The sequence below is a fragment of the Panulirus ornatus genome, chromosome 36 (assembly GCF_036320965.1).
Source record: "Panulirus ornatus isolate Po-2019 chromosome 36, ASM3632096v1, whole genome shotgun sequence".
Lineage (NCBI taxonomy): Eukaryota > Metazoa > Arthropoda > Malacostraca > Decapoda > Palinuridae > Panulirus > Panulirus ornatus.
Genome location: NC_092259.1, coordinates 14,777,529 through 14,793,335, shown reverse-complemented (window position 1 = coordinate 14,793,335; position 15,807 = coordinate 14,777,529). Strand labels below are relative to the sequence as shown.

At 43.0% G+C, this 15,807-nt stretch overlaps 1 protein-coding gene across 15 annotated transcripts in view; it reads left to right on the top strand.

Moving 5' to 3' along the window:
- LOC139760399 (uncharacterized) overlaps positions 1-15,807 on the top strand; it is a 216,838-nt gene that overhangs the window by 152,698 nt on the left and 48,333 nt on the right. For 13 of the 15 annotated variants that reach the window (XM_071683539.1, XM_071683547.1, XM_071683535.1 and 10 more), the window contains 2 exons: positions 1,351-1,491; positions 13,336-13,518. In XM_071683539.1, coding sequence (XP_071539640.1) covers positions 1,351-1,491; positions 13,336-13,518 — 324 coding nt within the window. The remainder of the gene's footprint in view (positions 1-1,350; positions 1,492-13,335; positions 13,519-15,807) is intronic. The other 2 variants (XM_071683534.1, XM_071683545.1) reach the window with 1 other exon arrangement.

Below are 15,807 nucleotides of genomic sequence, written 5' to 3'. Positions count from 1 at the left end.
GATATATGTGTCAGAGGTGGAGGGAACGAGGAGAAGTGGGAGACCAAATTGGAGGTGGAAAGATGGAGTGAAAAAGATTTTGAGTGATCGGGGCCTGAACATGCAGGAGGGTGAAAGGCGGGCAAGGAATAGAGTGAATTGGAACAATGTGGTATACTGGGGTCAACGTGCTGTCAATGGATTGAACCAGGGCATGTGAAGCGTCTAGGGTAAACCATGGAAAGTTGTGTGGGGCTTGGATGTGGAAAGGGAGCTGTGGTTTCGGTGCATTATTACATGACAGCTAGAGACTGAGTGTGAACGAATGGGGCCTTTGTTGTCTTTTCTTAGCACTACCTCGCACACATGAGGGGGGAGGGGGTTGTTATACCATGTGTGGCGGGGTGGCGATGGGAATATATAAAGGCAGACAGTATGAATTATGTACATGTGTATATATGTATATGTCTGTGTGTGTTTATATATGTGTACATTGAGATGTATAGGTGTGTATATTTGCGTGTGTGGACGTGTATGTATATACATGTGTATGTGGGTGGGTTGGGACATTCTTTCGTCTGTTTCCTTGCGCTACCTCGCTAACGTGGGAGACAGTGACAAAGCAAAATATAATATAAAAAAAAAATAAAAAAGTATCCATACTTTTTGCCTTCATCCATCGCCACCCCACCACACACAAAATTTTGTGGTTTTTGTATTAATTTCTTGCACCTTTTGAATACTTCTTGTACTTGACTGTTGTGCCTCATATCTAATTCATATTAAAACTAATGGTTGCTTGAAATTTTTTGAGTCAATCTTCTTCTCAAACTAGCCATCTCTTCCATCTGTTCTCTACATTAGAATTCACAAATGTTTTTGTAAAACTTGTTTCTTCCTTTTTTGTGGAATTCAGCCTTCCTGTCTGTGATTCTTAGGTTATTCGATTATGAAAAATCTCTTGGCACTTCCTCATTTCAGCCCTTTCACTACAGCTTATAGATATAGGGCCTCTTTTTTTTTTTCATTCTTTTCGGCTGATACACAGCTGGATCCTGCATTTCAAAGCTTTACTGTGGGATATGTCATCCAAATATTTGTGCTGAATGTTGGCCTGTAACAGTCTGTTTGTTGCCATACAGTGGTCGTTTATATTCCTTTGATATGGGTAAGTATCTCTTGATAAAAATATTGTTAATGGTAAACATTTCTCCCATAGATCATAGTGCATAACAGATATTCATGCAACGTATGTATAACCATACATTTTGGTATGAGTTGACTCAAGCAGTGATGTACACTATTATGCTGGTGTAATGGAAACTAGAAAAACTCAACTGCTGTCATGGCCAGGCTGTACTTCTTTTTCAGAAGTTAGGTGATCGCAGCCTGCAGGAGGAGGTGCAAGTTTTAGGGGAGGAAGTCAGATCTCTGCAGCCCCAGCTGAAAGAGGCACAGGCAGAAGTTCGAAGGCTGAATGCTCAACTAAATATTAACAACCTGGAGGGACAGGTGAGGTTCAAAACAGATGTAATGTACTGTAACATACCTCTGCAACTTGTTGTCTTTTTAATTATTTGGTCCAAGTTCTCATCAGTGATGGCATATCAGAATTCATTCGTGAATATGACACTGGGTAATACTTATGGTATCAGAACAGTTGAGGTTGCAGCCATAGGCCAACCTAAATGCTACAAGTGCATGGACTAGATGGCAGATCTGCTAAATCTAAAATGCTACATCGTAAGAAAAATATGGAGTTCCTTTGCCTGTTTGTCTGGTTTTAGGTATCCATTCCCATTGGATATACTGTTAGGCCTTCAGTGAAATTGTTTTGTGATGCAAGATGAACCAGGCAACAAAGGAAAAATTGAGTTTCATGAGATGACACTTTTAAAGTAAACATTGAAAATCCCTGCTGCCAGATATTCACTGTTACAGAAGTTCATGTCAAGAATCATGTTTTCTCTGACAATACAGTGTTCTAAGCTTTCTAGAGAAAGCATGACCTTGTGTTTCATACTGTTTGTTACTGCAAATATAGACACTATTTAAGATATACAAGATTGTGGTCAGTGTGGCAAAACTTGGCCTTTGTTTACTTAGTATTAATTACATGACCAGTCATAAGATGATCAAAGTATCATTGTCTTGAGTTCACACTGGGGGATTCTTTGCTTTCAAATGATCCAGTGGTAAAGAGGAGTTCACGGCCTTGAAAATTGCAAGGGTAAGCTTTATCCCCTATCTATTTCTGAAGCACAGATCATTGAAGAAAGACATTAAAAGCTCTCTCAGAACATCAGACTGCCCCTCAGAACAAATCAAATTTTGGAGGGTTACTTCAGATATGAACACTTCTTGAAATCATTTGTGAAAGACATGAAAGTTCGTTTTATGTGTTTGATAGGCTTATCAGTAGTTCCACAAATGTATTGTATTTCCAGTAAGCAGATAACTGTCTTTCTACATATCCATTATCTTGTAATATATCATAGCTGTGATCTGTTAACTGTCACCTTTGAGAACTTTAGTAATATTGACGCACCTCAGTACAGTCATTCATTCTGCCCTGTGGGAAATTGGTATATTTCAGTTGTGAAAGAAGAAAGTTGAGAGTAAATGTGAATAAGAGCAAGGTTATTAGGTACAGTAGGGTTCAGGGTCAAGTCAATTGGGAGGTAAGTTTGAATGGAAAAAACTGGAGGAAGTAAAGTGTTTTAGATATCTGGGAGTGGATTTGGCAGCGGATGGAACCATGGAAGCGGAAGTGAGTCATAGGGTGGGGGAGGGGGCGAAAATTCTGGGAGCGTTGAAGAATGTGTGGAAGTCTAGAACATTATCTCGGAAAGCAAAAATGGGAATGTTTGAAGGAATAGTGGTTCCAACAATGTTGTATGGATGTGAGGCGTGGGTGTGGGATAGAGTTGTGTGCAGGAGGGTGGATGTGCTGGAAATGAGATGTTTGAGGAAAATATGTGGTGTGAGGTGGTTTGATCGAGTAAGTAATGATAGGGTAAGAGAGATGTGCGGTAATAAAAAGAGTGTGGTTGAGAGAGCAGAAGAGGGTGTTTTGAAATGGTTTGGTCACATGGAGAGAATGAGTGAGGAGAGGTTGACAAAGAGGATATATGTGTCAGAGGTGGAGGGAATGAGGAGAAGTGGGAGACCAAATTGGAGGTGGAAGGATGGAGTGAAAAAGATTTTGAGTGATCGGGGCCTGAACATGCAGGAGGGTAAAAGGCGTGCAAGGAATAGAGTGAATTGGAACGATGTGGTATACCGGAGTCGATGTGCTGTCAATGGATTGAACCAGGGCATGTGAAGCGTCTGGAGTAAACCACGGAAAGCTCTGTGGGGCTTGGATGTGGAAAGAACTTTCCATGGTTTACCCCAGATGCTTCACATGCCCTGATTCAATCCATTGACAACACGTCGACCCCGGTATACCACATCGATCCAATTCACTCTATTCCTTGCCCACCTTTCACCCTCCTGCATGTTCAGGCCCCGATCACTCAAAATCTTTTTCACTCCATCTTTCCACCTCCAATTTGGTCTCCCACTTCTCCTCGTTCCCTCCACCACTGACACATATATCCTCTTGGTCAATCTTTCCTCACTCATTCTCTCGCATGTGACCAAACCATTTCAAAACACCCTCTTCTGCTCTCTCAACCACGCTCTTTTTATTTCCACACATCTCTCTTACCCTTACATTACTTACTCGATCAAACCACCTCACACCACATATTGCCCTCATACATCTCATTTCCAGCACATCCACCCTTCTGCGCACAACTCTATCCATAGCCCACGCCTCGCAACCATACAACATTGTTGGAACCACTATTCCTTCAAACATAGCCATTTTTGCTTTCGGAGATAATGTTCTCGACTTCCACACATTCTTCAAGGCTCCCAGGATTTTCGCCCCCTCCCCCACTCTGTGATTCACTTCCGCTTCCATGGTTCCATCTGCTGCCAGATCCACTCCCAGATATCTAAAACACATTCCTCACGTGTCGTAGAAGGCGACTAGAGGGGACGGGTGCGGGGGGCCAGAAATCCTCCCCTCCTTGTATTTTAACTTTCTAAAATGGGAAACAGAAGAAGGAGTCACGCGGGGAGTGCTCATCCTCCTCGTAGGCTCAGATTAGGGTGTCTAAACGTGAGTGGATGTAACCAAGGTGTGAAAAAAGGAGAGATAGGTAGTATGTTTGAGGAAAGGATCCTGGATGTTTTGGCTCTAAGTGAAACGAAGCTCAAGGGTAAAGGGGAAGAGTGGTTTGGGAATGTCTTGGGAGTAAAGTCAGGGGTTAGTGAGAGGACAAGAACAAGGCAAGGGATATATATATATATATATATATATATATATATATTTTTTTTTTTTTTGCTTTGTCGCTGTCTCCCGCGTTTGCGAGGTAGTGCAAGGAAACAGACGAAAGAAATGGCCCAACCCACCCCCATACACATGTATATACATACATCCACACACGCAAAATATACATACCTACACAGCTTTCCATGGTTTACCCCAGACGCTTCACATGCTCCGATTCAATCCACTGACAGCACGTCAACCCCGGTATACCACATCGCTCCAATTCACTCTATTCCTTGCCCTCCTTTCACCCTCCTGCATGTTCAGGCCCCGATCACTCAAAATCTTTTTCACTCCATCTTTCCACCTCCAATTTGGTCTCCCTCTTCTCCTCGTTCCCTCCACCTCCGACACATATATCCTCTTGGTCAATCTTTCCTCACTCATTCTCTCCATGTGCCCAAACCATTTCAAAACACCCTCTTCTGCTCTCTCAACCACGCTCTTTTTATTTCCACACATCTCTCTTACCCTTACGTTACTTACTCGATCAAACCACCTCACACCACACATTGTCCTCAAACATCTCATTTCCTGCACATCCATCCTCCTGCGCACAACTCTATCCATAGCCCACGCCTCGCAACCATACAACATTGTTGGAACCACTATTCCTTCAAACATACTCATTTTTGCTTTCCGAGATAATGTTCTCGACTTCCACACATTCTTCAAGGCTCCCAGAATTTTCGCCCCCTCCCCCACCCTATGATCCACTTCCGCTTCCATGGTTCCATCCGCTGCCAGATCCACTCCCAGATATCTAAAACACTTCACTTCCTCCAGTTTTTCTCCATTCAAACTCACCTCCCAATTGACTTGACCCTCAACCCTACTGTACCTAATAACCTTGCTCTTATTCACATTTACTCTTAACTTTCTTCTTTCACACACTTTACCAAACTCAGTCACCAGCTTCTGCAGTTTCTGACATGAATCAGCCACCAGCGCTGTATCATCAGCGAACAACAACTGACTCACTTCCCAAGCTCTCTCATCCCGAACAGACTTCATACTTGCCCCTCTTTCCAAAACTCTTGCATTCACCTCCCTAACAACCCCATCCATAAACAAATTAAACAACCATGGAGACATCACACACCCCTGCCGCAAACCTACATTCACTGAGAACCAATCACTTTCCTCTCTTCCTACACGTACACATGCCTTACATCCTCGATAAAAACTTTTCACTGCTTCTAACAACTTGCCTCCCACACCATATATTCTTAATACCTTCCACAGAGCATCTCTATCAACTCTATCATATGCCTTCTCCAGATCCATAAATGCTACATACAAATCCATTTGCTTTTCTAAGTATTTCTCACATACATTCTTCAAAGCAAACACCTGATCCACACATCCTCTACCACTTCTGAAACCACACTGCTCTTCCCCAATCTGATGCTCTGTACATGCTTTCACCCTCTCAATCAATACCCTCCCATATAATTTACCAGGAACACTCAACAAACTTATACCTCTGTAATTTGAGCACTCACTCTTATCCCCTTTGCCTTTGTACAATGGCACTATGCACGCATTCCGCCAATCCTCAGGCACCTCACCGTGAGTCATACATACATTAAATAACCTTACCAACCAGTCAACAATACAGTCACCCCCTTTTTTAATAAATTCCACTGCAATACCATCCAAACCTGCTGCCTTGCCGGCTTTCATCTTCCGCAAAGCTTATACTACCTCTTCTCCGTTTACCAAATCATTTTCCCTAACCCTCTCACTTTGCACACCACCTCGACCAAAACACCCTATATCTGCCACTCTATCATCAAACACATTCAACAAATATTCAAAATACTCACTCCATCTCCTTCTCACATCACCACTACTTGTTATCACCTCCCCATTTGCGCCCTTCACTGAAGTTCCCATTTGCTCCCTTGTCTTACGCACTTTATTTACCTCCTTCCAGAACATCTTTTTATTCTCCCTAAAATTTAATGATACTCTCTCACCCCAACTCTCATTTGCCCTTTTTTTCACCTCTTGCACCTTTCTCTTGACCTCCTGTCTCTTTCTTTTATACATCTCCCACTCAATTGCATTTGTTCCCTGCAAAAATCATCCAAATGCCTCTCTCTTCTCTTTCACTAATACTCTTACTTCTTCATCCCACCACTCACTACCCTTTCTAATCAACCCCTCTTCCACTCTTCTCATGCCACAAGTATCTTTTGCGCAATCCATCACTGATTCCCTAAATACATCCCATTCCTCCCCCACTCCCCTTACTTCCATTGTTCTCACCTTTTTCCATTCTGTACTCAGTCTCTCCTGGTACTTCCTCACACAAGTCTCCTTCCCAAGCTCACTTACTCTCACTACCCTCTTCACCCCAACATTCACTCTTCTTTTCTGAAAACCCATACAAATCTTCACCTTAGCCTCCACAAGATAATGATCAGACATCCCTCCAGTTGCACCTCTCAGCACATTAACATCCAAAAGTCTCTCTTTCGCGCGCCTGTCAATTAACACGTAATCCAATAACGCTCTCTGGCCATCTCTCCTACTTACATAAGTATACTTATGTATATCTCGCTTTTTAAACCAGGTATTCCCAATCATCAGTCCTTTTTCAGCACATAAATCTACAAGCTCTTCACCATTTCCATTTACAACACTGAACACCCCATGTACACCAATTATTCCCTCAACTGCCACATTACTCACCTTTGCATTCAAATCACCCATCACTATAACCCGGTCTCGTGCATCAAAACCACTAACACACTCATTCATGTACAGAGCATCAGATTGGGGAAGAGCAGTGTGGTTTCAGAAGTGGTAGAGGATGTGTGGATCAGGTGTTTGCTTTGAAGAATGTATGTGAGAAATAATTAGAAAAGCAAATGGATTTGTATGTAGCATTTATGGATCTGGAGAGGGCATATGATAGAGTTGATAGAGATGCTCTGTGGAAGGTGTTAAGAATATATGGTGTGGGAGTCAAGTTGTTAGAAGCAGTGAAATGTTTTTATCGAGGATGTAAGGCATGCGTACGTGTAGGAAGAGAGGAAAGTGATTGGTTCTCAGTGAATGTAGGTTTGCGGCAGGGGTGTGTGATGTCTCCATGGTTGTTTAATTTGTTTATGGATGGGGTTGTTAGGGAGGTGAATGCAAGAGTTTTGGAAAGAGGGGCAAGTATGAAGTCTGTTCGGGATGAGAGAGCTTGGGAAGTGAGTCAGTTGTTGTTCGCTGATGATACAGCGCTGGTGGCTGATTCATGTGAGAAACTGCAGAAGCTGGTGACTGAGTTTGGTAAAGTGTGTGAAAGAAGAAAGTTAAGAGTAAATGTGAATAAGAGCAAGGTTATTAGGTACAGTAGGGTTGAGGGTCAAGTCAATTGGGAGGTGAGTTTGAATGGAGAAAAACTGGAGGAAGTGAAGTGTTTTAGATATCTGGGAGTGGATCTGGCAGCGGATGGAACCATGGAAGCGGAAGTGGATCATAGGGTGGGGGAGGGGACGAAAATTCTGGGAGCCTTGAAGAATGTTTGGAAGTCGAGAACATTATCTCGGAAAGCAAAAATGGGTATGTTTGAAGGAATAGTGGTTCCAACAATGTTGTATGGTTGCGAGGCGTGGGCTATGGATAGAGTTGTGCGCAGGAGGATGGATGTGCTGGAAATGAGATGTTTGAGGACAATGTGTGGTGTGAGGTGGTTTGATCGAGTGAGTAACGTAAGGGTAAGAGAGATGTGTGGAAATAAAAAGAGCGTGGTTGAGAGAGCAGAAGAGGGTGTTTTGAAGTGGTTTGGGCACATGGAGAGAATGTGTGAGGAAAGATTGACCAAGAGGATATATGTGTCGGAGGTGGAGGGAATGAGGAGAAGAGGGAGACCAAGTTGGAGGTGGAAAGATGGAGTGAAAAAGATTTTGTGTGATCGGGGCCTGAACATGCAGGAGGGTGAAAGGAGGGCAAGGAATAGAGTAAATTGGAGCGATGTGGTATACCGGGGTTGACGTGCTGTCAGTGGATTGAATCAAGGCATGTGAAGCGTCTGGGGTAAACCATGGAAAGCTGTGTAGGTATGTATATTTGCGTGTGTGGACGTATGTATATACATGTGTATGGGGGGGGTTGGGCCATTTCTTTCGTCTGTTTCCTTGCGCTACCTCGCAAACACAGGAGATAGCGACAAAGTATAATAAAAAAATAATATATATATATATATATATATATATATATATATATATATATCCCTATGAGTCCATGGGGAAAGTGAAACACGATAAGTTCCCAAGTGCACTTTCATGTAATAATCACATCGTCAGGGGAGACACAAGAGAGAAATATAACAGTCAGGGTAAAGGGGAAGAGTGGTTTGGGAATGTTTTGGGAGTAAAGTCAGGGGTTGGTGAGAGGACAAGAGCAAGGCAAGGAGTAGCACTACTCCTGAAACAGGAGTGGTGTGAGTATGTGATAGAGTGTAAGAAAGTAAACTTTAGATTGGTATGGGTAAAACCGAAAGTGGATGGAGAGAGATGGGTGATTATTGGTGCCTATGCAGCTAGGCATGAGAAGAAAGATTATGAGAGGCAAGTGTTTTGGGAGTACTGAGTGAGTGTGTTAGTAGTTTTGATGCACGAGACTGGGTTACAGTGATGGGTGATTTGATTGCAAAGGTGAGTAATGTGGCAGTAGAGGAAATAAGTGATGTACATGGGGTGCTCAGTGTTGTAAATGGAAATGGTGAATAGTTTGTAGATTTGTGTGCTGAAAAAGGACTGGTGATTGGGAATACCTTGTTTAAAAAGAGAGATATACATAAGTATATCTCACACTTCCTCACACAGGAGACCTGTGTGAGGAAGTACCAGGAGAGACTGAGTACAGAATGGAAAAAGGTGAGAACAATGGAAGTAAGGGGAGTGGGGGAGGAATAGGATGTATTTAGGGAATCAGTGATGGATTGCGCAAAAGATGCTTGTGGCATGAGAAGAGTGGGAGGTGGGTTGATTAGAAAGGGTAGTGAGTGGTGGGATGAAGAAGTAAGAGTATTAGTGAAAGAGAAGAGAGAGGCATTTGGACGATTTTTGCAGGGAAAAAATGCAATTGAGTGGGAGATGTATAAAAGAAAGAGACAGGAGGTCAAGAGAAAGGTGCAAGAGGTGAAAAAAAGGGCTAATGAGAGTTGGGGTGAGAGAGTATCATTAAATTTTAGGGAGAATAAAAAGATGTTCTGGAAGGAGGTAAATAAAGTGCGTAAGACAAGGGAGCAAATGGGAACTTCAGTGAAGGGCGCAAATGGGGAGGTGATAACAAGTAGTGGTGATGTGAGAAGGAGATGGAGTGAGTATTTTGAAGGTTTGTTGAATGTGTTTGATGATAGAGTGGCAGATATAGGGTGTTTTGGTCGAGGTGGTGTGCAAAGTGAGAGGGTTAGGGAAAATGATTTGGTAAACAGAGAAGAGGTAGTGAAAGCTTTGCGGAAGATGAAAGCCGGCAAGGCAGCAGGTTTGGATGGTATTGCAGTGGAATTTATTAAAAAAGGGGGTGACTGTATTGTTGACTGGTTGGTAAGGTTATTTAATGTATGTATGACTCATGGTGAGGTGCCTGAGGATTGGCGGAATGCGTGCATAGTGCCATTGTACAAAGGCAAAGGGGATAAGAGTGAGTGCTCAAATTACAGAGGTATAAGTTTGTTGATTATTCCTGGTAAATTATATGGGAGGGTATTGATTGAGAGGGTGAAGGCATGTACAGAGCATCAGATTGGTGAAGAGCAGTGTGGTTTCAGAAGTGGTAGAGGATGTGTGGATCAGGTGTTTGCTTTGAAGAATGTATGTGAGAAATATTTAGAAAAGCAAATGGATTTGTATGTAGCATTTATGGATCTGGAGAAGGCATATGATAGAGTTGATAGAGATGCTCTGTGGAAGGTATTAAGAATATATGGTGTGGGAGGAAAGTTGTTAGAAGCAGTGAAAAGTTTTTATCGAGGATGTAAGGCATGTGTACGTGTAGGAAGAGAGGAAAGTGATTGGTTCTCAGTGAATGTAGGTTTGCGGCAGGGGTGTGTGATGTCACCATGGTTGTTTAATTTGTTTATGGATGGGGTTGTTAGGGAGGTAAATGCAAGAGTTTTGGAAAGAGGGGCAAGTATGAAGTCTGTTGGGGATGAGAGAGCTTGGGAAGTGAGTCAGTTGTTGTTCGCTGATGATACAGCACTGGTGGCTGATTCATGTGAGAAACTGCAGAAGCTGGTGACTGAGTTTGGTAAAGTGTGTGGAAGAAGAAAGTTAAGAGTAAATGTGAATAAGAGCAAGGTTATTAGGTACAGTAGGGTTGAGGGTCAAGTCAATTGGGAGGTGAGTTTGAATGGAGAAAAACTGGAGGAAGTGAAGTGTTTTAGATATCTGGGAGTGGATCTGGCAGCGGATGGAACCATGGAAGCGGAAGTGCATCATAGGGTGGGGGAGGGGGCGAAAATTCTGGGGTCCTTGAAGAATGTGTGGAAGTCGAGAACATTATCTCGGAAAGCAATAATGGGTATGTTTGAAGGAATAGTGGTTCCAACAATGTTGTATGGTTGCGAGGCGTGGGCTATGGATAGAGTTGTGCGCAGGAGGATGGATGTGCTGGAAATGAGATGTTTGAGGACAATGTGTGGTGTGAGGTGGTTTGATCGAGTGAGTAACGTAAGGGTAAGAGAGATGTGTGGAAATAAAAAGAGCGTGGTTGAGAGAGCAGAAGAGGGTGTTTTGAAGTGGTTTGGGCACATGGAGAGAATGAGTGAGGAAAGATTGACCTAGAGGATATATGTGTCGGAGGTGGAGGGAACGAGGAGAAGAGGGAGACCAAATTTGAGGTGGAAAGATGGAGTGAAAAAGATTTTGTGTGATCGGAGCCTGAACATGTAGGAGGGTGAAAGGAGGGCAAGGAATAGAGTGAATTGGAGTGATGTGGTATACCGGGGTTGACGTGCTGTCAGTGGATTGAATCAAGGCATGTGAAGCGTCTGGGGTAAACCATGGAAAGCTGTGTAGGTATGCATATTTGCGTGTGTGGACGTATGTATATACATGTGTATGGGGGTGGGTTGGGCCATTTCTTTCGTCTGTTTCCTTGCGCTACCTCGCAAACGCGGGAGACAGCGACAAAGTATAATAATAAATAAATAACATAAGTATATGTATGTAAGTAGGAGAGATGGCCAGAGGGCATTATTGGATTATGTGTTAATTGATAGGAGCTTGAAAAAGAGTTTGGATGTCAATATGCTGAGAGGTGCAACTGGAGAGATGTCTGATCATTATCTTGTGGAGGCAAAGGTGAAGATTTGTAGAGATTTTCAGAAAATGAGAGAATGTTGGGGTGAATAGAGTTGTGAGAGTAAGTGAGCTTGGGAAGGAGACTTGTGTGAGGAAGCACCAGGAGAGACTGAGTGCAGAATGGAAAAAGTGAGAGCAAAGGATGAAAGGGGAGTGGGGGAGGAATGGAATGTATTTAGGGAAGCAGTGATGGCTTGCACAAAAGATGCTTGTGGCATGAGATGTGTGGGAGGTGGGCAGATTAAAAAGGATAGTGAGTGGTGGGATGAAGTAAGATTATTAGTGAAAGAGAAGAGAGAAGGATTTGGAAGGTTTTTCATGGAACTAGTGCAAATGACTGGAAGATGTATAAAAGAAAGAGGCAGGAGGTCAAGAGAAAGGTGCAAGAGGTGAAAAAGAGGGCAAATGAGAGTTGGGATGAGAGAGTATCATTAAATTTTAGGGAGAATAAAAAGATGTTTTGGAAAGAGGTAAATAAATTGTGTAAGACAAGAGAACAAATGGAAACATCGGTGCAGGGGGCTAATGGGGAGGTAATAACAAGTAGTGGTGATGTGAGAAGGAGGTGGAGTGAGTATCTTGAAGGTATATTGAATGTGTTAGATGATAGAGTTGTTGAGGTGGTTAGGGAGAATGATTTGGTAAACAGAGAAGAGATAAAAGCTTTGTGGAAGATGAAAGGCAGCAAGGCAGTGGGTTTGGATGGTATTGCAGTGGAATTTATCAAAAAAAGGGGGTGACTGTGTTGTTAACTGGTTGGTAAAGGATTATTAAAGTATGTATAACTCATGGTGAGGTGCCTGAGGATTGGCGAAATGCATGCATAGTGCCATTGTACAAAGGCAAAGGGGATAAAGGTGAGTGTTCAATTTACAGAGGTATAAGTTTTTTGAGTATTCCTGGGAAATTATATGGGAGAGTATTATTCGATTGAGAGGGTGAAAGCATGTACAGAGCATCAGACTGGGGAAGAGCAGTGTGGTTTCAGAAGTGGTAGAGGAAGTGTGGATCAGGTGTTTGCTTTGAAGAATGTATGTGAGAAATACTTATAAAACAGATGGATTTGTATGTAGCATTTGTGGATCTGGAGAAGGCATATGATAGAGTTGATAGAGATGCTCTGTGCAAGGTATTAAGAATATATGGTTTGGATTGATATCTAATACTGGGGACAATGAGCTGTCAGTGGACTTAAGCAGGGCATGTTAAGCATCCGATGTAAACCTTGGAAAGGTCTCTGGTCCTGGTTTTGAATAGGGAGCTGTGGTTTTGGTGCATTACACATGACAGCTGAAGAATGGATGTGAGGTGATGCAGTTATTTTTTCAACTGTTGCTGGTGCTCCTTGCTAATGCAGGAAAAAGCAATCAGGTTTGATTATCTGAGTTTCATCCTTATATCTCATACTCTTAGTTAATGACAATGTTCACTTTTGAGCCGTTTTTAGGGATACTCTAACTTTTTATCCCTATTTGCCAGGAGTTATTGAATCTGCATTTCTGTTCCTTAATGTGAATGATTATCTAGGTGTCTTCTTACTCTGACTTTCATATATTAGTCATCTTTTTATATTTATAAACTCAGTACTAAGATCTGTTGAGACTTTCTTAATGAATAACAAACACCTAGTTGCTGATACATTTGATCTGCATGTTTGGTATCCAGGGTATGCAGGGGCAGGTAATACTTGAACCTGCACTAAGTCAGCAACTGCGGAGTGAGGTTGCAATGGTGCGAAGGGAGGCGAGTGAAGCCCGCCGAGCACTTTTGGAGCGGGATACCCAGGCGAAGATGACCCAGCTTAAGATCACCACTCTCCAACGCTCTCTTCAGGACCACCAACATGAGGTAAGTCCTCTGCTATATTATCACATTATGTAGCATAACGAAGAAGCAGGGAATTTTCTGCAGCTGGTGTTGGTACAACACTGCAGCAATGCACCACTATAACAACAACATAGCAGCAGCTCCCAACCTTTTTTTAGGTACAACACAGTAGCAGTACCCTACATATGTAAGTTTGAATGGAGAAAAATTGGAGGAAGTGGAGTGTTTTAGATATCTGGAAGTGGCCTTAGCAGTGAATGGAATCATGGAAGTGGAAGTGAGTCACATGGTGGGTGAGGGGACGAAGGTTTAGGGAGTGATGAAGAAGGAGAGAACGTTATCTCAGAGAGCAAAAATGGGTATATTTGAGGACTAGTTGTTCCAACAATGTTATATGGTTGTGAGGCATGGGCTATGGATAGGGTTGTACATATGAGGATGGATATGTTGGAAATAAAATGTTTGAGGACAATATGTCGTTTGAGGTGGTTTGGTTGTGTGAGTAATGAAAGAGTAAGAGGAAACAGCATCACCACCCCCACTTTGGTGAGGTAGCGCCAGGAAACAGACGAAGAATAGCCCATCCACTCAAATACACACATATATATACGTAAATGCTGGAGGAAGTAAAGTGTTTTAGATATCTGGGAGTGGATCTGGCAGCGGATGGAACCATGGAAGCGGAAATGAATCATAGGGTGGGGGAGGGGGCAAAAATCCTGGGAGCCTTGAAGAATGTGTGGAAGTCGAGAACATTATCTCGGAAAGCAAAAATGGGTATGTTTGAAGGAATAGTGGTTCCAACAATGTTGTATGGTTGCGAGGCGTGGGCTATGGATAGAGTTGTGCGCAGGAGGGTGGATGTGCTGGAAATGAGATGTTTGAGGACAATGTGTGGTGTGAGGTGGTTTGATTGAGTAAGTAATGTAAAGGTAAGAGAGATGTGTGGAAATAAAAAGAGCGTGGTTGAGAGAGCAGAAGAGGGTGTTTTGAAATGGTTTGGGCACATGGAGAGAATGAGTGAGGAAAGATTGACCAAGAGGATATATGTGTCGGAGGTGGAGGGAACGAGGAGAAGTGGGAGACCAAATTGGAGGTGGAAAGATGGAGTGAAAAAGATTTTGAGTGATCGGGGCCTGAACATGCAGGAGGGTGAAAGGCGGGCAAGGAATAGAGTGAATTGGATCGATGTGGTATACCGGGGTTGATGTGCTGTCAGTGGATTGAATCAAGGCATGTGAAGCATCTGGGGTAAACCATGGAAAGCTGTGTGGGGCCTGGATGTGGAAAGGGAGCTGTGGTTTCGGTCATTATTGCATGACAGCTAGAGACTGAGTGTGAACAAATGAGGTCTTTGTTGTCTTTTCCTAGCGCTACCCCGCACACATGAGGGGGAGGGGGATGGTATTCCATGTGTGGTGAGGTGGCAATGGGAATGAATAAAGGCAGACAGTGTGAATTGTGTGCATGGGTATATATGTATGTGTCTGTGTGTGTATATATGTGTACATTGAGATGTACAGGTATGTATATTTGCGTGTGTGGACGTGTGTGTATATACATGTGTATGGGGGTGGGTTGGGCCATTTCTTTCATCTGTTTCCTTGTGCTACCTCGCAAACGCGGGAGACAGCGACAAAGCAAAATAATAAATAAATAAATAAATGCTCCCATACACACATACATACATATGCCCCACCCCACAGGAAACAGCATCGTTGACCCCTACTTCAGTGAGGTAGCACCAGGAAAACAGACAAAAAAAGGCCACATTTGTTCACACTCAGTCTCTAGCTATCATGTGTAATGCACCGAAACCACAGTTCCTAATCCACATCCAGGCCCCACAGACCTTTCCCTGCTTTACCCCAGATGTTTCACATGCCTTGGTTCACTCCATTGACAGCACATCGACCCTGATATACCACATTGTTCCAATTCACTCCATTCCTTGCATGCCTCTCACCCTCCTGCATGTTCAGGCCCCAATCGGTCAAAATTTTTCTCAATCCATCCTTCCACCTCCAGTTGGTCTTCCACTTCTTGTTCTCTCCACCTCTGAGACATATATCCTCTCTGTCAATCTTTTCTCACTCATTCTTTCCATATATCCAAACCATTTCACACACCCTCTTCTGCTTTGTCAACCACACTCTTTTTATTTCCACACATCTCTCTTACCCTTCCATTACTTACTCGATCAAACCACCTCACTCCACATATTGTCCTCAAACATCTTATTTCCATCATATCCACCCTCCTCCTTACTACCCTATCTATAGCCCATGCCTCGCAATCATATAACATTGT